Source organism: Eublepharis macularius, chromosome 9, assembly GCF_028583425.1.
Source record: "Eublepharis macularius isolate TG4126 chromosome 9, MPM_Emac_v1.0, whole genome shotgun sequence".
NCBI classification, from domain to species: Eukaryota; Metazoa; Chordata; class Lepidosauria; order Squamata; family Eublepharidae; genus Eublepharis; species Eublepharis macularius.
In genome coordinates this window covers 39885351-39907093 of record NC_072798.1, presented here as the reverse complement: position 1 = coordinate 39907093, position 21743 = coordinate 39885351, and the positions used below count along the sequence as shown (strand labels likewise).

Sequence of the window (21743 nt, the reverse complement as noted above, 5' to 3'; positions counted from 1 at the left end):
GAGCAGAGTCTTCTGAGGGTGCCACCCTGCAAATGGGTGCGATTGGCAGCTGCCTGTACACATGCATGCTAGCTCCCACCTTTCAGAATTGCCCATCTGAGCTGGTCAGATAAGTTCTCGTGCTTCTGTCTTTCTGCACAATGTGCAAAACAGAAATTTTCAGGAGAGTATTCCTATAAAGGGAATAGACCTGCAATATAATGGATGGTTCAGGGGGGTGTTTTTATAAATGGAACAGGACTGTCGTCTATTCTACAGTTTTTGTATATATTTTCATGCTTTTACTGGGTGGTCTTCTTTTATAATCCCATGCCCTACATTTGTTCATAATATATCATGTCTGGTACTTTTTTGCATAGTTTCTAATATCTGTGATCTTACTACATTGTTCATTTAATGTCAATTGCTATTTATTCATTGATTTACATTGCATAATCCACCTTGAGTCTTGGTGAGGAAGGATGGCTATAAGTAAATGTATTCCTTAGACTATAAAATGGTACTATAAAATACTTCACTATAAAATAGCAGTTGTGATCTAAAACTTTTTTTATTGAGCAAACAAATATACAACCTATGTAGCTCTGCTTATCGCTTAGAAGATGGTTCACAGGTAAAAAGCATGTAATGTTTCATTTAGTCTACTTTGATTTTCCTAAACATATAACACTTTGTCTTCTAGAGGTGTCATTGGAGTGATATGTTCACTGGAAGGCTGAGGTCTGAAATCCCTCCTGCTTTGGTGAGTGCATGTATGCTTATGAGATTGGTATGAGGCTGTTATGGGGTGATTTTAGAGCCTGATGATTAATGCTAGAAAAAGTGTGCTGTTTCTTTTACAGAAATTAAGTGGAAACAGGTATGCTAGTACCAACCAGTCATAAAGAATCTTTGAAAAGTAGCAGGCTAAGCAGGGGTTCTAAAATGAAATTCCGTTAAGATATGCTCCTCCAAGCAATATATGATTTTTTTTTTAAAGCCTTGAATTCCATTTCCAAGGGTTAGTTGTACCATAACTAGGTAACAGTTATACTGGGCTGTATGAAGATTAAAAAGTTGCTTGTGGTTTATGCTCTGGAGCGTAAAATCTTGTTGGCTGTGAACAGTATCTTATCTCTCTCCTGAAAGATAAAGCACTTCATCTGTTTTAACACTCTGGTTATCTTGCAGATCTCCCTTGGGGAGGCCCTTGTTTCTGCAGGCTGTCAGCTTGTTGAGCTGGACCTAAGTGACAACGCCTTTGGGCCAGATGGGGTGCGTGGATTTGAGGCATTGCTGAAGAGCCCTGCCTGTTTCACCCTGCAAGAACTCAAGCTCAACAACTGTGGCATGGGCATTGGTGGAGGAAAGGTGACTGGCATTTCTGGGTTCGGTATAAAGACAGGGCAGTAGAGTCTCGGGCTTTTGATCCCCCTCTGATTTGTCCTCATACCCATTATTTCTGCTTCAGATTGTAGTCTGATTGAGTTGATCAGGGATTGGGGCTGGATTGGGTGATCGTGGCTTCTGTTTATATCATGGAGAAGATTATTCTCACAGTAGATGCTCAAAAATGGTTACAGAGGGGTAGCTGTGTTAGTCTATTGTAACTAAAGAAAACAAGTTTTCTAAAACAGTGCCTGCCCACCTCTCAGGGAATTAGAAGGGTAAAAATAAAGTCTACAACTTGTCAAGATTGGTAAAGAAGATGTGGCCTTTTCTGAAGAACAGAGACCTGAAGATAAACAATAGAATCATAGCATCTTACTGACCTAAATTCCCCTCTTGATGGTACAGTTGGCAATAGTTTTACTGTTGCATAATCTTTTTTAGCAGAGACTGATCTCTATGTTGTATATAGGAAGTGGCAGCTTAAATATGCCATGTATGGATGGAATGCTACTCCAGTAATGCAAACTGTCCCATAATCTCTTAGATCTTGGCAGGAGCTCTGCAAGAATGTCACAGGAAGTCAAGTGCTCAGGGTAAGCCGTTGGCTCTGAAAATATTTATGGCTGGCAGGAACCGCCTGGAAAATGATGGTGCTACTGCTCTTGCTGAGGCATTCCGGGTAAGTACAAAAAGCAAGATCTTGTGATAAAGCAAATCTATTAGATTTCATAGGAAGTGGAAGCTTTAGCCGTTGTATGATTAGTGTTCAAAACACGCATATGGTTTTTTAAAAGTATATCATGCTTTCCTCTCTAATCAAATAAAGCCTGTGACTTCTACTATATCCTGGTTTTTGCTCGTGCTGAATGCTATTGAGTGCTGAGTATATATTCTTATATTGGTGCTACCTTGGCTACAGGCTATTGCTGGAGTCCTGTGTCATGTCTTGCTAACTTGCTGTTTGTTTGCATGTGCTCCCTATTAACGTTTTGAATGGACAATGGTAAATTGTGTGGGGCTTGTCTACATAACTCCCTGTGGACTTGGGGCATTCTTACAAGTTGTCCCTGTGGAAGTTAAAGAGTACTAGGTAGGAGAGAGATTCTTGAGCCTTTCAACAGTGCCTCCCCAATTTTCCTGTGCCGTTGTATTGCTTTTGGTAAATGGGTATGTTGTGGCCATTAATATTAATTGCTAACGTTCAGTTTATATTCTGGATGAATTTGTAGTATGCTACTGTCCTCTTCGCCACCAGTTACAAAAATGCTGAAAACATAGTAGGGGTACAAGTACAGTACATGAATAAAATACACCGGTCTCTTCTCACACTTGGGTGGCCTGGGCTGTCTTCCCTTTCTACTGCTATGTTAAGTCCCTCACTTGTTTACACATACACAGTGCCATGTCATTTCATCTGCTGTTAAAACCACAGAACTAAGTTTCTTTGGTAGGTGGTGGATCCCAGAGGCAGGAAGCATCTGCTCTCAGGCTACACAAGTGCTGTGCAGCAACCATTCTTCCCTTATGCCATATTTTCTTGAGTTGTACACTGTTTTCCTTTTTTGCAACTTATATCAGGATGGTAATGAGTCTATGATTGCCTAATGAGTGCTGTCACCTCTTCTCCCTGCCTATGACTGTAGAAAGAGAACAATCCTGAGTCCTGCTGTTTTTTTAATACCCCTAGCTAAACCTTTTTTGGGTGTAGAGTGATGACTGCTTCTGTTACATTGCAAAACACATTAATTTTGGATTTTTAGGATTTTATAATAATGTATCTCTTATTTCCCACTATCTGTAATCATGTACAGTGACTCTGTACTACACTTGACACAAAACTTGCTGGTAAATAACGCTTCATGGTAGAAAAATGAGAAAGCATTAAGGCAGTTTATTGGTGCATACGATCTTCAGAGGGAGGCTAGATAAGTTGATTCATATGAGAGGAGAGTTCCCTGCTGCTGCTGTTTATCATCTGTAGTGACTTAATATTTACATAATTCTATCACAATGTGTTTAAAACATTGGGTCCACTGCCTAAAACTAATTTTAAATGTCTGTTCTCATCTTGTATTGCATATAGACTTCAGACTTAACAAAAATGATGAGGACTAGCAGTTTGGTTTTGTGTGGTGTCTCTTTAAAGGAAAACAAAGTCTCTTGACTTAAGAAGCTAACTCCAGACTGCAAGACGGCTTCAGTATCCGATATTCTGGAGTAAGAGATGTTCATTGGTTATTCAGAATGCCAGAAAGGTTGTCTCTTCATATGCTTCATGGGGTTCAGAATGTTCACGAAGAATATCCAAGAGTCTTTGCAGATGAAATAATGATTCTAACACCATTCTGGGTTATGATGTTATCCACTATATTTGTATAATGCCCTTTTATGTTCTTGGTCAGATTATTGGTACACTGGAAGAGGTGCATATGCCACAGAATGGAATCAACCATCCAGGAATTACAGCTTTAGCACAGGCCTTTGCTCTCAATCCTTTGCTAAGGGTGATCAATCTGAATGACAACACTTTTACAGAGAAGGGGGCTGTGGCCATGGCAGAGGTGTGTTCCTTTCAGATACAATCCTTTCAATGTTAATAGTTTAAAAGTCTTGAAAAGGTGGAATTCAGTATGGTCGTCAAATCTCCATTCTTCTAAAGCATTCAATATTAAGTTACAAGTCTTTAAATTGAGTTCAAGAGGGTATTTAACTCCTTTGAAATTATTTTATTACAAATCAAACAATGACCCCAGGTGTTGGAAGGGCTGTGGGCTGGTGGGAACATTTGTACATTGTTGGTGGTCTCGCCAAAAAATCCAGATCTTTTAGGATAAGGTGCTTGGTATAGTGGAAAAAATTACAGGATATCAAATCCCAAAATGCCCAGAAACAGTATTACTCAATTTGTGGAATAGTTCATCCATACTAGCCGTTAGAAGAGATCTTATCTCTTTATTGCAGGCAGCAGCCAAATTTATGTAGCCCAATACTGGAAATCTGAAAAAAATACCCCCAATAAAACAATGGCTACATAAGGTTTGGGATTTGGTTGTAATGGATAAAATTTCATCACGAATAGCAATAATGGATAACCCAACATACCAATCAAGCTATTTGGAAAAATGGTTTCCAAATATTTCCTTACCAAAGAAATATATTGATTTTGTATTTTATTAATCATCATGTATTGTTTAGCACACAAATGTTGTAAATACGGTTACTGTTAGTGTTAAATAACATTATGATTACGTTATGGAAAAAGTCTTGAAAAGATGTAGGATAGGAATTGCTTTTGGCAGGACTGAACAGGTCTTGCAGGGCTCAGTACTGTAATTTTACTTACATGTAATTTTTACTTTACTCAGTCCCTGAAAAAACTCAGACAAGTGGAAGTGATCAACTTTGGTGATTGCCTGGTGCGTTCAAAAGGTGCTGTTGCCATTGCTGAAGCTGTTAAAGAAGGGCTGCATAAGCTGAAGGTATTGACTACCACTTGATCTTCTTGGATATCTTTCTATGCCACTTTTAAACCAGAGTTAACTAAGTGCATTATAAATATATATGAAATTTCTTGTCCATTTCCCTGTCCTACTTTAAAATCCTAAAATAGGGACTAGCAAAGTATATGTGATCATGTTCATGCCAGCAGCTATAATCCATCTTAAAGCTAAAGATAGTATCGCAAACCGAAACGAAAGTATAACCACTGTGCCTTTGTGAAGCTTGAATTCTGTACTTATGTAACTTACTTGACAAGGGGGAAGAACTGTGTGTATTCCTTTTGGTGAGAGACAAACTGTTTTCTGTATGTCCCAAACCAAACCTGGTTTAAGTGGAATGTATTTGGTCTAAATGTATAATGAATAAATATGAAACTTCACATAAGCTTAGTTTTTCTGGTCCTTGAATTGAATCAACAAAAGAGTAAAGCACCTGTATAAGACCTTGCAGGATTTATTTATAATTCTTTTGCCCAGATATCCTTTTAATAAAAGTTGGTTTGGTTCCTTTTTAATTAACATTAAACTGAGCACTACAGAGTTCATATGAAAGGGGTTTTACTTTACCTCTCCAAATTGATTATTCCTATTAACCACACCATCTGTCACTTAGGAACTCAACATATCCTTCTGTGAAATCAAGCGAGATGCTGCTTTGATCATCGCTGAAGCTACTGAAGATAAGTCAGAGCTAGAAAAGCTAGATCTCAATGGTATGAAAGTCTGGTGGTGTTGTATAATATGTGTTAATTGTGCTTTGTTAATTGTGCTTTGTTAATGGATGTCTGTAACCAAAGAACTGGCTTGTTAGTTGAAGTCAATATATGACTTCACAGCACCTTGGTTCCCTGTTTCCTCCACCTTTTTCCTTTAGCTTGTTCCCCTTTCACCTACCTAACACCCAAGTTCCTTGTTCTTGGTAGATGATCTGCTGTGCAGTCTGCCACCTTGCCCCTGGGCTGCCTGTTCTAGCTTCCCTACTTTCTGGGGTCTTTTCCCAGTCCTCAGCTGTTGCACAAAGGTACTCTTAGGTATGAAGGAGATTTTCTAGTCAAATGGAATAGTTTATCTTGCCATACAAGACAGGTGGCAAAAAGTCTAACAGCTTTGTTTCCTGCGTAACTAGAATATTTAAATCATTCCATGCATCCCCTCAGTTCAGTCACATTCACCTGAGGTCACATGCACAATATATTATAGATGTTTGGTTTTTTAAAAAAACTGCTCAGCAAACTGTACAGTTGCTTAGTAAAATCAATCCTATAAAAATGATCCTGAAATAGCATTCTTCAGATGGAAGAATAGATCATTTTGAAGAGCTTTGAAGGATTCCCAAACAATGTCCTTGTAGTGGGAATTTTGGCCTGATGTTTCTGTCTTTGGTACAGGCAATTGCTTTGGAGAGGAAGGTTGTGACCAGATTCAGGAGATCCTTGAAAGCTTCAACATGGCAGACGTGCTTGGATCCCTGAGGTAAGGTATACAGTAACTTCACAAGATTGAACGGAGACCTCATTTCAGAACTGTGCTAGGATAGTGATGGTGGCCTGAGACTAGATGGGTGGAAGGGGTGTCGACATGCTAGGCTCTGTATTTGTTCCCATTGGAGTTCTAAGACCACTCTCTGGAAATGTCCAATTCATGATACGTGATTATTTGGGCTTGCACAGCAAGGATAGGTAAACATAAGTTCAGTTTCTGATCATAAAAATATTTCTTGTTTCACTGCAACAATGGTTTCTCTGAAATGTGTGGAAATCGTGGTGCTGTGTGGCTGACTTGAAAGTTCCTGTTTCATGGCCCATGGGAGCTCTCAAAATATATCTAGCAGTTTAAATTTGATTGATTTTGTTTGTCTGGAGGTACTTGCTCTGTAATTGTGTGGCCATCTTTGACGAAATAGAGCTTCATTAAAATAAGTAATAATTTCCCCTCATTCTGATCTGGCTGATGCTCAGTCTCTATTTGGATGGCTAAAATCTTTAATAGTTTGGAGGACTTTTAGTTGTTTAGAGGTGGTTGGGAGACTGCTGTACATTCTGCAGTTATATAAAGTTGGTATTCCCCTCCCTAGCCTGTTCTTCCTAAAAGTAATGTGTCTGGCATAACTGGTTTGGAATTCATGGTTTGCTTACTAGTCACTAAAGATGTCAAATGTCCAGAAATTTTGGAGCCATAGAAAAAAGAACTGTGTGACCTTTTCAGAAGGAAAACTTGTTTTACTGAATTTACAGCAGAACATGCATCACATAATGTAGTTAGCATTTGCAATCTGTGGGGAGTGTTGCCCCTCAGATTGTTGTTACCTGACAGCTGACCAGCCTGCCCCACAAATGTCTTAATTAGAGATAATCACAAACCGGGAAAATGGCAGTTCATGGCAGTTTGTGGTTTGTTGCATTTCACAAACCACAAACTTATCCGGTTCGCAAACAGGTTCATTTGGTTGGTGCAGTTTGTCACTTCCAGAGAACGTAGAATGGCCCCCTTGACAGTCAGAGATGCCAAACTCACAGGGAGTCTTCAGCAGGCTACCCTCCAACCACCCTCCAAGTTTGGTGAAGATTGGATTTTGCATGTCCAAGTTAATAGACCCCCGAAGCGGGTGCCCCCAGGAAAGTTCCATTATATATAATGAGTACCATGAATGCCAATTGACTTGCATTGGCGTCACTGAAATACATTGCAGCACCAAAAAATTGCAATGAAAACATGGGATGGAGTTAGAGAATCTTCCTCTGAGAATGGAATGATGGCCCCCTGAGTGGAATGATGGTCTCCGGGAACAGCTTAGCTGCTCTGGGCCTGGAATGACAGTCTCCCAAGTGCAATGACAGTCCATCAGACCAGAATCTGTGCTCTGGTACTGGAATGACAGGTTGCAGAGTAGAATGAGAGCCTCTGGGAGTAGCAGAAGTGTTTTGGGAATGGAATCACAGCCCCCAGAGTGGAATGATAGCCTCTTGGAGTAGCAGATGTGCTCTTGAACTGGAATAATCGTCCCTCAAATGCAACAACAGCCCCTGGAAGTAGCAGAAGTGTTCTGGGATTAGAATGACAGCCCCCAGAGTGGAATGACTGCCTCCGGCCATAGCAGAAGCATTCTGGGGTTGGAATAACAGCCACTAGAGTGGAATGAGAGCTGCTGACCATAGCAGAAGTGTTCTGGGACTGGAATGACAGGCCCCAGAATGAAATGACAGCCCCTGGGAGTAGCAGGAGGACTCTTGGGACTGGATTGAAAGCCCCTCGAATGCGATGACAGCCCCTCAGAACAGAATCTGTGCTCTAGTAGGAGAATGACAGGTTACAGAGAAGAATGACAGCCCCTGGGAGTAGCAGAAATGTGTTGGGACTGGAACAACAGTTCCCCGAGAACAACGAGAGCCCCTGGGAGTAGCAGAAGTGTTCTGGGACTAGAATAACAGCCGCCAGAGCAGACTAAGAGCCCCTGGGGGGACATACTAAAACAAATGACAAGAATGCCCATTGAAAACAATGGGAGAGGCTTGAAGGCCCATTAGATATAGTGGGAGGCACAAATGCCAATTGACTTGCATTGGCTCCATTGAAATACATTGCAGCACCAAAAAGTTGCAGTGAAAATGTGGGATGGAGTTAAAGAATCTTCCTCTGAGAATGGAATGATGGCCCCCCCAGAGTGAAATGACAGTTCCTGGGAGCAGAAAAAATGCTCTGGGGCTGGAATGGTGACAGAAGTACTCTTTGAGGGGACAGTCAAGGAGATGTTCTTGGGGAGAAAGGAACATTCTTTTAAAAGAAAGGACAAACATTCTATGAGGGGTTATTCTTGTACAGGAAAGGACAAAGGCGATCCATGAGGGAAGGTCAATCCTGGGGGGAAAGAGACCTTGGGGGAACAGAAATCTTATTGGGGAAAAGATGTAGTCTTTGAGGAGAGATGTTCTTTGAAAGAAAGGAAAGAAAAGAAAAAAAATCTTCTTTGAGAGGAAGGAAGGTTCTTGGGGAAGCCAGAAAGAAAGTCCTGGGTGAGAGCTGTGGTGACCAGAGTCCGTCTCCCCACTGGGGTGGCCGAAAGGGAAGCCTTCCACCAGTGGAATCCATCTCTGCAACAGGGTGGGTGATTCTTGAGGAGACTCATGAGGATGGGGAGAAATAGGGGATGTGGGGGGTAATGTGGGCGGCTGCATCAGCAAGTGGTTGGGATGCCAAGGCCCTGAATGGTCTAGTGGCAAGAAATTCCTAAAAGGGGGAGGGGTTCAGATCCTCCTGGAACAAACCCAGCAATGGACAGTCGAGTCCCTCTGCTGGGATGCTGCCAGGGGGTGGCAGGCACTGGTGGACTAGGGGACAAGAGGACCCATGGAGAAGGGAGTTAAAATTCCACTTGTGTGTGTGTGTGTATGGGGGGGGGGTGCATTTGCACTTGGCAAGGACAAGGGGCGGTCCAGAGCCCTGGACCACCCCCTGACCCACCCAGACACCTTCGCATTCGGAACAGATGCTCTAAATAGTGATATTGATAAGTATAATATGTAAAAGTATTCTGTGAGTCCTCACAGGAACCCACTAGGCTTGGCCCCTGAGGCTGGCAGTGCCACAGAGACTAGGGTGGGTTTGGAGCCTGGCTCTGGATGACTTGAGTTTCTCTACTGGGGGAGGAAGCGGAAAGGGACAAAAGGGAAGCCCATCCCCTTGAGGTGAGAGCAGCAACCGCCAGAATCCATTTCCATAACATGGCGAGTGGGAGGAGGCCCAGGGGAGGGTCTTGGGCGGGTTAGGAGAAGGTGTTGAAGGATGTGGGTGATGTTTTCATGCACACTCAACCCAGGGTGTGTGGCCAGGGGCTGACAGGTCTCCAACAACAAGTGCATCTCTTTGCAGTATGGCCACAGAGTCCAGAGTAGTCATTTCTGAGAGGATATTAAGGATTCCCCTCATGGGGGAGAGCATCTGTACCTGGCATGGAAAGCCTTGTTGCCCCAAGCCTCAAGACATACTGGCCCTGTGTTGGTGGAGCGGGGGGGAATAAGGATTCCCATCATGGGGGAGAGCTTCTGTACCTGGCATGGACAAGAGGTGGTCACAGCCCCAAGACCCCAGAAGTACCCCAAATAATAAATAGTAATAAATAAAATGTGGGTCCTCAGCTGAGGAACCCACTTAGTTTTTCCCATGTGCCTGGCTGTGCCGCATAGACTGAGGGTTGCTCAAAGCCCTGATACCCCAATTCACCTGTTGTTCGGGTGGCCAAGGTTACCTTCCAATGGGAGGGGGATCCTGGAACTTCAATCTCCAAGGTCCAGGAGGAGTAGCCCAGCAGGGGGAGATTGATCTTTATGAAGGCCAATTGATCCACCAGGTCCACGGAGGAGGTCTCCCAGGTGGGAGAATATCTGCTCACTCTGGACACTAGTGGAGGGGCAGGAGAGGAGGTTCATGCCCACAGGTGACATGTCCAGCCAGATGGCAGCTTTGCATGCCCAGTACTCCAGGGAATTGGAGTCAAGAGGCTTGGGAAGATGCTCTTGCACCATCACCTCCACCAAGTCCTCTGCAAGGGCACGCCTGGCCTCCCTAATGCCGCCACCTTCCCATCTCGCCACCGAGGACCAGTAGTGGCGGGGGGGGGGTCCTTGTTGGTTGGGCTCTTACGGCCTGGTGCACTGGGCTCTTCCGTCACTGCCTTCTCCACCAAAAACCCCTCTTTCATGCTGTCCTGCTTCCATTGCTGGAGCTCAGCATTGCACATCACAATGCTGCCTTTTATACAGGGGTCGCATATGCAGGTCAGTCTGTACACCCCTCTTGGCACAGAGGATGCAAGTGGATGGCTACACCTGCCTGCAACCTTCTCACCAAGCCCTGACTCTGGGGAGAAGAGCTTCCCCCTGCTCCAGTTCTTTGACCAGCCCCCAGTCTAGCCCATGGATCAGGGGGATGGCTTGCCCCAGGCTGGCTGTGTAAGAGCAGAGGAGGTCGGTGGTGTCCTGAAACGGCTTCAGGACATGGACCATTTGGGAGAGGGCTAGCCAGTCTGTGGAACTAATGCTGTGCTCCTTTCCCCCCTGCAAAATGGGCACAGAGGACATGATATCCTGCAACACGTTTTTTTGCTCCACCAGACAAGCTATCATTGCATAGAGAGTTCCAATGGTGGGCATGTCCTGGAGGAGTTGGTGCTCAAGTTCCCCCCTCCTCCTTCCTTTCATGCAGCTGGAGGGCAGACTTAATGCTGTGGTAAAAGTGGGCAGCCAGATGCTGGCAGCTGTCCTACAAGGCACACTTGTCCACTGTTCCCTGGTCCCAGATGGGCTTGATGGTGCTATCCAGCCCAAGAGCATCCCTCATGTCCAGGTGCATCTTGTGCGCCAGGCAGACAATGCCCTCAAGGGATGTGGCATTCAGGGCTGCCCCCATGTTTCTATTGGCTATTGTCTGTGACTACATGATCCCCTGATTCATCAGTACCCTGAGATCTCTTCTCCTCAAAATTTTTAGCAGCTGCTCTTCCTCTGTCAAAGCTAACAACTCTTCTGCCTCCTTGGTCCCCACAAGCAGATCTGGAAAAAGAGGCTCTGCCTCTGAGACCTCCCCACTAGTGCTGGACAGCAGTGGGCCAGCAGGACGGACTTGGAACTTCTTCTCCTCACAACCACTCTTGCCCCCCACTCTAACTTGTATGGTGTTAATAGGCATTGTGATTGGTATTGGCCCTCAGGTAAGGAACCCACTAGGCTTGGCCCCTGAGGCTGGCAGTGGCACAGAGACTGGGCTTGGGTCAGAGCCCTGACCCACCACCCAGGCACCTTCCCAGCTGGAGCAGGTGCTCTAAATAATAATGATACTGTTAATAAGTATAATCTATACAAAATATTCTGTGAGTCCTCACAGGAACCCACTAGGCTTGGCCCCTGAGACTGGCACCAGGAGAGGTGCTCGAAATAATAATAAAAGACTCCTCAGATGAGTAACGCACTAAGCTTAGCCCCTGAGCCTGGCTGTGGAACAGAATCTTAAGCACAAGCTTCAAATACCTCCTTCTGTTACTGAAAATCCAACAGCAGATCCTCTCTGTCTAACTGCCTGCTGGAAACTAACTGCTTGCCTGAGAGCTGGGGGTTATACGCTCCTTCTGCTTTCATGGAGCAGAATGGGAGCTCTCTGGTAGGTAGCCAGAGCTGCCTATCAAGCTTTGGAAGGCTGACGTTGGTGTTCCCAGGTCTGCAGAAGGCTGTCTGTAGTGACAAACCGAAAAACAAACTCAACAAACCGCTTTAAAAATCATAGCAGTTCATTGCAGTTCATCAGAAATGCGCACCGATGAACCGCTGGTTCACAAATCACGAACCAGCCCAGTTCATGACGAACTTTGGTTTGTATTTCAGTTCGTGCCCATGCCTAGTTTTAATGCTTGGTGGATGTGCAATATGGGTGTGACTGTCCATTGTAGACTTTACTGTACTGACTGATACTTTTTAATCTAATTTATGCTATCTGTTTTTATTGTATTTATTACTGGCTGTGATCCTCTCTGAGCCCACTTGCGGGGAGAGCGGAATATAAATGGAATAAAATAAAATTTTAAAAATTTGTAATTGTCATATTTATGAAATTTAAAAAATGTAGGCGTCTTAATTTTCAGTGCATAGTTGCAAATATACCTAATACTTGAGAGAGAACTCCAAATTTCTGTACTGTCTTTGCACATGTGTCTTTAATTTTTGCCATTTGAGACATAGTGGAAAATAAGACCTGAAGGTAGGAGGAAAACTTCTGAAGTAATCAAAATGTATTATTTGGACTGAATTGTTCTCATATTGTCACAGTATGTAGGACTACTGGCATATTTGGATATCAAGTTGAAAACAACTCTTTAATGTATTATCATTAAACACATTATGGCACATCAGTTGCTGCCAAAATTACTCCCATTTAAACAAAAAAATCTTGAATATATACTATATGTATACCAGTACACACAGGAATTCTCCTTATATAGTGCTGTAAATTGTCTTACAAAATGTTTCATACCAAATTTTCAAAGAAAATTTTACCTTCAACGTTTTACTTATTCACTTACTATGCTTCCCAACCTTTCCCAGTTCTTCTACTGGGCAAATTGAAAAATTCTTCTGATATTTTCATGCTATATATTTTGAGAGAGGGGAGGAAACTCATTCCAAAAGAGTAAATGGTTTACAGGTATCTCCAACCCACACCCAGTGCTCTCTAAAATTTCCCATTTTTTCCTTTGTAACTTTCCCCCCGATTCTTCTGTCTAATTACTATTTAAAGCTCCCCACATCCTTTTAGGCATATGATGCTCAAGGTCAGCCGGGGGACTGGGTTTTTTCAGTTTTTTTCCAGCATTCACATCTCTACTAATTGTTTATTAAAATAGGTATTTCAAGCTATTAAAAGAAATCAGAGAGATAATTTACCTTTTAAAAAAATGGAAGCAAGTTGACACCTTTTTAGAGACTTGGGTGCTTTTCTGTTTGTGGTCAATTTGGAGGATATAAGAAGGAGGCAGCACCAATACAGAGTCCAGGAGAGAGAGAGAATAAAGGTGTGGCGGAAAAATACATTTTCAGTGAAATCCTAAGCAAAGCGACTCCAGTCTAAGCCCATTGAAATCAGTGGGCTTAGCCTGTGGTAACTCTGATTAAGATGTCACTGTTAATATGTAGTTGTAGATCCCTATGTACTTCACACTGCTTCATCAGGGAATGCTTCTGGGGTGGGTAGACAAAAACGTGCTTTGCCAACTTCCACAAGTTCTGTTGCAGCATTCAACCCAACATTTTTATAACTTCCCCAAGATGATAAGAAATTCATATGATTGTATAAATAACATCTGTCTGCATCATGCAGAACGTTATAACTTTATAACTTTTTTCTAAAACTTCCTTGATTTAGTGATGATGAAGGGGAAGATGAGGAGGATGAGGAAGATGAAGATGATGATGAAGAAGAAGATGAGGAGGAGGAGGAGGAGGAAGAAGAAGAAGAACCTTCTCAGGTGCAGGAGAGGGGGCAAGGAGAACAAGAATTGCTGACTCCTAAAAAATTTTTAGAGACTCATGTAAGTACAGCCAGATTCCATTACATTCAGGTGATGAAGGAGAAACTGCTGAGGGAAGAGGTGTGTGTATTGTTGGTCTCACTTTTTGATGTTTGTAAGCCCAGCAGTTTAGCAAGGCTAACAGTTCTTGCCGTCAGGATTCATGATTGCTGCCGGTCCCCTCTTCTATTTTGGTTAAGTCCTTTGTGGTTCCAGTACTTAAGTGTGCACATTGAGATCTGTGGTGCACACAAAGATGTGCTAATGTTCAGAGCTATCTGTTCTAGGATTCCACTCCAGTGTCTTCCACTCTTCCTCCTGTGGATGTCGGCACGTTTCTTGCTTTTCCCTCTCCAGAGAAACTGTTGCGACTGGGCCCCAAGTGTTCGACGTTGATAGTTCAGCAGGTAAGCCACTGATGTTTAAATCAAATGTGAAGCAGCTGCTCTGTGCACTGAAGGTGTTTGGTGTTGCCCTCTTCACCAGTAGTTCCCCCACTCTTAGCTAGCTGCTCTGTCTGTAAGAATGCTTTCTATTTAAACATAGGAGTATGCTCTTCTCTTAACTGTACTGAAGAAATGTTCACATTCCCTATGGCATGAATCATAGACCAGAGTCAGATGCTGTATTCTGCAGTGCGGAGTGTGTGTAATAAGACCCAATCTTTCAGAACAGCTTTACAAGCCACCTGGACATCAGTTTTATTTAAGCATTTATACCTCACCTTTCCACATAGTTCAAGGCAGCTTACAAAATTATTTTTAAAATTCCAGATTAAAACCAGGATAAAATCTCTCTCTCCTCCCTGCCCCTTAAAAAAATGCCTGCTCTTCACACTCCCTTCACACTCCTCTGTCTGTCTCTCTCCCTCTCTAAGGACGATCCATTTATATAAGTAGCAATTGTCTAAATTTCTTATTAAATGCCTTTTGAAGTGGCTTACAATAATTTACTGCAAGGCTGCAGTTGGGAATTTTGCTTTGCCACATGTGGTAGGAAATTCAGAATATAAATACTGAAATAGCACCCAGAAAGCTACAAAAGGAGTCTGAGAGACAGAGTTTCCTTTGTCCCGTGATACCATAAGATGGAGTGCTAACTTCTGCAAGAATCAACTTCTTACCTAGTTTAAGGCTTTTATAGTCAGATACCAGATCTTGTAAACTCCAAAAGTGTACTGAGAGAGCCTTGAAAAGACAAAGCATTTGTAGTATCTATTATTTGAACTGCATTAATATAATTAGGCCTAGTTACTATGATAATGTCTTCAGATATAAGAATCTGAAGTGAGAGAAGGTACCTTCCAAAGGCCATTGAATGAGTTTGTTCCAGGATGGAGTTTGAAGTCTGAGAGCTTGAAATGTCCAACTTTAAACACCACTGACTTAAGCAGAGTACTACTAAGACACTTTATGTGGAACTGCTTGGAGGGCAAAATGAGTTACAGCTCAGGCACTACTCCAAGAACACTTTAAAAATGATCTGCTCATTTAGTGTGTGCGTCTCTTTTCTGTACATTTTGTCCAGAAAACAGCAGGTTGTGAGAGCATCTAGACTTTGCATGTGTGTAGATTGCGCATTTTACTTTCACATGTGTTTGAGCCTTTATTAGGTTTAATAATGCTTGATAAATTTAGATCCCAGAAATTGCCTACTTTTGTGTGCTTTTCTCTATTAAAGTGTGCTAGTTGTAAATTCAAGATGTTGAAGTGTCCAATCATGGATCAGTTATTCTTTCTAGCAACATGATATTTTGCTATAGATTTGGCATTCAGATTCTGGAATTGTTTCTTCTAGACAGACACGTCTGACACTGAGAAGGTAGTTATGGTTTTTTTGAAGATCTCTTCAGTGTTCAAAGATGAAACAACGGTGAAAACAGCAGTGCATGAAACAACAGGTGAGCTTGACTTACACTATGTTAGAATAAATGAGGTTGGCAAACTCATGATCTACAGGGCAAATGAGGGTGACTGCATGATGACTGCCGGGGGGGAGGGGGGCACAAATCAGAGGTTATCCAGCACTCAGGTTGTAGAATACATGGGTGGCCAGTTTATTTATGTCATCTATTGTTTGCCTTTCTCGCTGAGACTCAAGGCGGATTACGTAGTGTAAGTCAAATACAGTCAATGTGATGGGACATCTAATAAACAGTACAATAGGGTTTGGATTGCAGAAATCTAAAACAGAGCTGAAATAAAAAGTTAAGTCTAAGGGCTCACTATAAAATATGAATATATTTTACTGTATTAATGGCATCGCATTTATAATTTAAGATTTATTACAATTCTATATGTTATTTGGGATAAGTATGAGATTTAAAAGTACAAAGGCTTAAGTTTCTGGAAGCAAAACTGTGAATATACCCAATGCTTGAGAGAGTTGCGGACTGCTGTACCTATGCTACCTTAGTACATACATCTTACTCTTTGCCATCTGAGAGGCAGGGGGGGAATAAAAGTTGCAAATAGAAAACACCTTTAATAGTAAACAAAAGTGTATCATTGGTACAGGGAACAGTCTCATATTCACATAAGGGCCAGCAGCTTAAATGTATATCAAGTTAAACTTTAACACTGAACTCCTCAATAGCTTTGTCATTATAGCATGTTAATTGTGGACAAAATTTGTCACAGTAGAATAAACAACAAAAGTTTAAAAACATGTATATGTCTATAATATAAGCAAATTATCATCAGTGCTGTAGATACTTACATAAAAACTTTCATACTATATAGTTTGAGGAGCACCTTATCAAAGAACATTTCACTCATTCTATGAGAATATTCCACAGGAGATTTTTTTTTTGCACTCCTGCAAACTTCCATTTTTTTGTTGGAAAAATATAAATAAGGTCCTGTTGGTTGGAGGGGATATTTTTCCACTTTTTTTCTGAGCTTCCACATCTCTGGATGCATTTTATAATAACTTAACATGCAGAACAATTTAAAGCATCCTATATAGCTGTGTGTTAGCCGTCCTTTAGGTGAAAAAGACATCCATTGGAGTTGGGGTGGCTATTCGTCTACCTATCAAATGCAGATGCTCCTTCGCCCTGTTTGGTGGTGCCCCTAAATTGGAGCTACTGCATACATTGCCACTCTTGTGATTTTCAAGGATGCAGTCCCATTCATTATAGCAGTTAGTTGCACAACTTTTGTGTTGTGATATGTGTCAAGGATGAGAGTGGCAACTAGTCCATTCCTTTATAAATCCCTACTTTGCCAGATGTCAGCAAAGTAATGGTGTACACGTTAACTGCCCTGTTGCTTTAAGAGATTGGGAATATAGCCTGAAAAATGAAAGGAGTTGTGCAGCACTGTGCAAGCTAATTATTTCTTGCTCTCTTTAAACCAAATGCATCTTTCTTTTTAGATGCTTTGATGAGGGAAGCCTTTTCTTCAGCTACCTTCAATTCTGATGCTTTCATTACAAGCCTGCTGATCCACATGGGATTACTCAAGGTGAGATGGGAGGCAAGTGAATTGCAACAGCTCTATTACGTGTGGTTGTGTGATCCCTGACAGTAACTCAGCATCCTTGTCCTAAAAACCCCAAGATTCAGAAGGCCAGCATATTGCCCACTATGAATAAAAGTGTTTTTGTTTCTGTGAAAACTGTGTTCCAGTGGACCGATTAGGGATAATAGAAACAGGCTATAACATTATGAAATCCTGTTAAAATGGTGATGGACCTTCGCATACTCCCTTTCTGTTTTGAGCATGACATGAAAAATGTAGAGACCATTTTGTGAGAAATGTGAGAAATTACTGACCCATGGGGGGACGTCACATCATGATGTTTTCTTGGCAGACTTTTGCTACAGGGTGGTTTGCCATTGCCTTCCCCAGTCATCTACACTTTACCTCCAGGAAACTGGGTACTCATTTTGCTGACCTTGGAAGGATGGAAGGCTGAGTCAACCTTGAGCCGGCTACCTGAACCCGGCTTCTGCCAGGATCGAACTCAGGTCGTGACTTGTGAGCAGAGCTTGGGCTGCAGTACTGCAGCTTACCACTCTGTGCCACGAGGCTCCTTCAGAAATTATGAAGCATTAATGAAATTGTAGATTTTTTAAAATCTTAATTGCAAAGCACTTTCTGCTTTCTTAAATTGTTGGGCATGACTATCTTTTAAAGCATAGTGTTACTCAGTGCCTTTGCAAACAAACTTTTTTTTTTTCCTTTCAAGTTGTAATTCTGTTCTGGACACAGATGGCATAGTAAATATGCTTTCCTCCAGGCTGGAGGAGCAACACATGGTTAGCCTAACTGTTAGTCTTGGGTTTCAGAGGTTTGCCCCAACAGCATTGCATTTCCACCATAAAAGGGTGGATGGATGGAGGAGTGTGTTCTGTTATATGTGGGTAAGAATGGAAAGGAATGCAAGCAGGTGCTTCGTAATTTCACAAATATTAGTAAAATCAATCATATGAGGAAAACTTCCTGGACTGCCTTAAGGGATTGTAGCTTATCTATATCTCACTTCTGCTTTCTAGAGTGAAGAGAAGATCAAGGCTGTTCTAAGCCTTTATGGCCCTCTGATGACTCTAAATCATACAGTCCAGCAAGATTATTTCCCCAAATCTCTTGTTCCAGTGCTCTTGGCCTTTGTCACAAAGTGAGTACTGTGCTTCCTTCGCAAGGAAAATTAGTTTATATTGGTGAAAATTAGTTGCAATTTCTCTTGCAAAAAACACTTGACTAGTCTGGCTCTTGTACATCCTGTTATCAAGACTGAATAAAATGTTCAGCAATGTTAGACGACTTGCCATTAGATTTAGATCTTTAGAAGTAGCCATCTTAGTGAAAAGAGAATTACATTGTTTATTAGAAAACACTCTGAAATTCGTATGCATAATGTTAAAATAATTACTCTGTTTGCATAGTAAAAATGAAACCAGTATACTTATTTTCAAGGTAATAAAAATATCCAGAATCTAAATTTTTATTAAAATATAGCATCAATATGCTATGGTCAATAGGCTGTGGTCAATACTTCTAGTTAACTTGCCTATTTCCAAAGAATCGGAAAGGGTAAAGATAATTAATTGAATGAGTGGTATTTTAAAAGGGGATAAATATTAAGAATAATCCAGTAACTCACTGCAACTTTAAAGTAATATGAAATGTTATTTCCTTGTTGGGGGCGGGGGGCAGGGTTGATCCCAGCAGTTTGAGTATCTATGGAATTTCACCATATAGGGGTCACCTTATATGAAATATGTTTCCTAATGGAGCTGTCTGAGCCTTGAAAATAATTAAAATTGTGATTTTCCAGGTAGTTTCTGTTAGGCTAAATGAGAGGTTTGCATCTATGAAGTCATAGACATCAAGTTAGCTTCCAATTACTTGGTTATCTCCTTGGAAAAGGGATACTTTAACAACAATTCAGTTTGTTTGGGGTATAGTACCACAAGAAAACATTATCAAAGAATGCTTACATTTTCTCTTAACAATTATATACCTTCAATTTAAACTGTTAACACTTAGATCCACATAGACAATTTATAAAAAGAGTATTTTGCTGATCCATTATATTACTTATATGCAGAAGGCACACAGGTAAGATAAGTTTAGAGATTGAAGACCCTGAATTTTTTTTAGTTCAAAATCTATAATGGTAGATCTTATCCCTGTGAAGAACAAGACTGTATTCAGGTGTAAGTCATCCTAAAGTCTAAAAATCTTTCATTTTGCCTCTGCAGACCCAACCGTGCTTTGGATTCTTGTTCTGTTGCCCGCCACTTACTGTTGCAGACTCTCCATCAGCTGTGACACATGAGCAGCTACCACCATCCCTGTCATAAGACTGTCAGCAAAGTGTTTCAAGATGGAGAGCAGGAAAAGAGAACAGAACTTAGGGATGAAACACTCTTCCTATCTTGTCTCCAAGATGTCTGGCTGCCTTCTGCTATAACAAACTTTGAGAAACTCTGCACTATGTTTTTATGTTGTTGTGTTTTTTTTAAATATTATTTTAAGCTCCTCGTTTCCAAAGTGAACTCTGCCTTCCTATTTTATCTTGAAAGTTTCTGTTCTGCTAGTTCTCACTCGTCTGTTCTACTCTTGTTTTGTTGGGACTTCTGTTTCCAAATTCAACTGTTGTCAAAGTTTGGGACTTGCCTGTTGTCTCAAATGGTATTGTTTGTCAAAGGACCTCCTCTCTTGGGATAGTAGCAGCAGAATTCTGAATCTAGCTTTATTACTCCATTAAGCGGTAAGAACAATATTGGGTATGTTTTCCCCCCCAGTTGTTAGCCAGCACCAGATACAAAGCATCATTGCTGTTTTTGTAGTTTCTCTAAGATTTGGGATGTCATGTGGAATGTGACATATATCCTAAGGAAGGTACACTACATTGCCTGTTTGGTTTTCATGAATAATGATCCTTCACCACTTTTCATTGAATTTTCTCACTAATAAGACTGATTCTGCTGGCCTGCTGTAGTGATACTGATTTATGCACCCACATGTGCCCAATTAAAATAGATTTGGTTCAGAATAAGCAAAATCAGTTGTGGCTCTTCTTAGAACCTTCTCTTCTTTATCCTTTCTCTTCTTGTCAGTGGGGATCATTGCTGTCTGTGAAGTAGCAGGTTTCATCTGTGAAGCAGCAGGTTTCATCAATTAAACTTGGGGGATGTTTACTGCATAAGAAGGAAGTAGGCTAATCAAACTGAAATAGAACTAAAAATTATTCCTTCGCACAGTGTAAGTAATTGTCCATCTCAGCTGTACCTGAAGCTCAATTCTCTTGTCCTGTTGTTCTCTTCTTCAAAGTTGTTAGGATTTTTGCATTTGAATCTTCTTCTATGCAACTGTTTTGAGATTTCATTTCAAAATTTGAATAGAATGGAACCCATTACAAATGAGTTCCTCACCTGATGCTCTCAGATTTTTTTCCAGCCGCTATGGCACATCAAGCTATGTGATACTCAGTTCAAAGAAAACAAACTACTAGGTGTATCTCCTGTGTAAGAGCCACAAATTTGGATCACTGTTTTTCCTTTCAAATGGACATTTATTCCCAAAGTCACATTCTCAGAAAATCAGGGCAATTTATAAGCACAGTGGTGTGAGGGTCAGCATAGTATAATGGCTAGTATCAGAATAGGATCTAGGAGAACCAAATTCAAATCCTTAGTCTGCCATGAATACTTGTTGAGTGACCTTGGGCCAGTCACATGCTCTCAGCCCAACCTACTTAACAGAGTTGTGAAGATAAAATGGAGGAGGAGATAACGTTGTAAGCCACTTGGGAACTCCATTGGGGAATAAGTTGGGTATAAATGAAGTAAATAAATATACACTATTTTCATGGCTGTAGTTCTTAATATACTGTGATTTTTTAAATAGTTTAGCATCTGACTTAAATTGCCTTGCATAATCTTATATTCCTCCACCAGGAAAACTTTAGCGTTAGAGCCTTGTTATATATCTCTGGAGTGGGTTTCTCCCCCCTAATCTCACTCATCAAGTGAATGGTCAGTTTCCGCACATAGATCAGACTCAGAGTAGACAATACTGTCCTTGATAGACAAAAAGTCTTGCTCGGCAGAAGTCAGCTTTGATTATTAATTACTTTATCTAGCAAGGGAAAATACGTAGTCTGTGCTGTTGTAGCTGTTATATAATAAGTAGTAACTCAAGTTTTCAAAAAGTTTTCTTGGACTTACAAAAAAGAAAAAGTTGACTAATACACATATATACAATGTTTTTTTGATAGAGCAGTTGCCATAAATTGTAAATAAGTTGAATCCTATGCAGTATCAGCAGAGGTAGATTTTTTCCCTACCTTCCCTCAGCCTTTGAGCTGTA

At 41.3% G+C, this 21743-nt stretch overlaps 1 protein-coding gene across 1 annotated transcript in view; it reads left to right on the top strand.

The window, feature by feature from the left end:
* Positions 1 to 21511, top strand: part of RANGAP1 (Ran GTPase activating protein 1) — a 30162-nt gene extending 8651 nt beyond the window's left edge. Inside the window, exons 4-16 of the mRNA XM_054987810.1 lie at positions 683 to 742; positions 1171 to 1350; positions 1916 to 2050; positions 3774 to 3932; positions 4737 to 4850; positions 5485 to 5584; positions 6260 to 6344; positions 13776 to 13941; positions 14208 to 14327; positions 15718 to 15820; positions 17299 to 17387; positions 18422 to 18543; positions 19631 to 21511. Of these exons, the coding sequence (XP_054843785.1) occupies positions 683 to 742; positions 1171 to 1350; positions 1916 to 2050; positions 3774 to 3932; positions 4737 to 4850; positions 5485 to 5584; positions 6260 to 6344; positions 13776 to 13941; positions 14208 to 14327; positions 15718 to 15820; positions 17299 to 17387; positions 18422 to 18543; positions 19631 to 19700 (1503 nt within the window). The 3' untranslated portion in view covers positions 19701 to 21511. The remainder of the gene's footprint in view (positions 1 to 682; positions 743 to 1170; positions 1351 to 1915; positions 2051 to 3773; positions 3933 to 4736; positions 4851 to 5484; positions 5585 to 6259; positions 6345 to 13775; positions 13942 to 14207; positions 14328 to 15717; positions 15821 to 17298; positions 17388 to 18421; positions 18544 to 19630) is intronic.
* Positions 21512 to 21743: the final 232 nt, after the last annotated feature.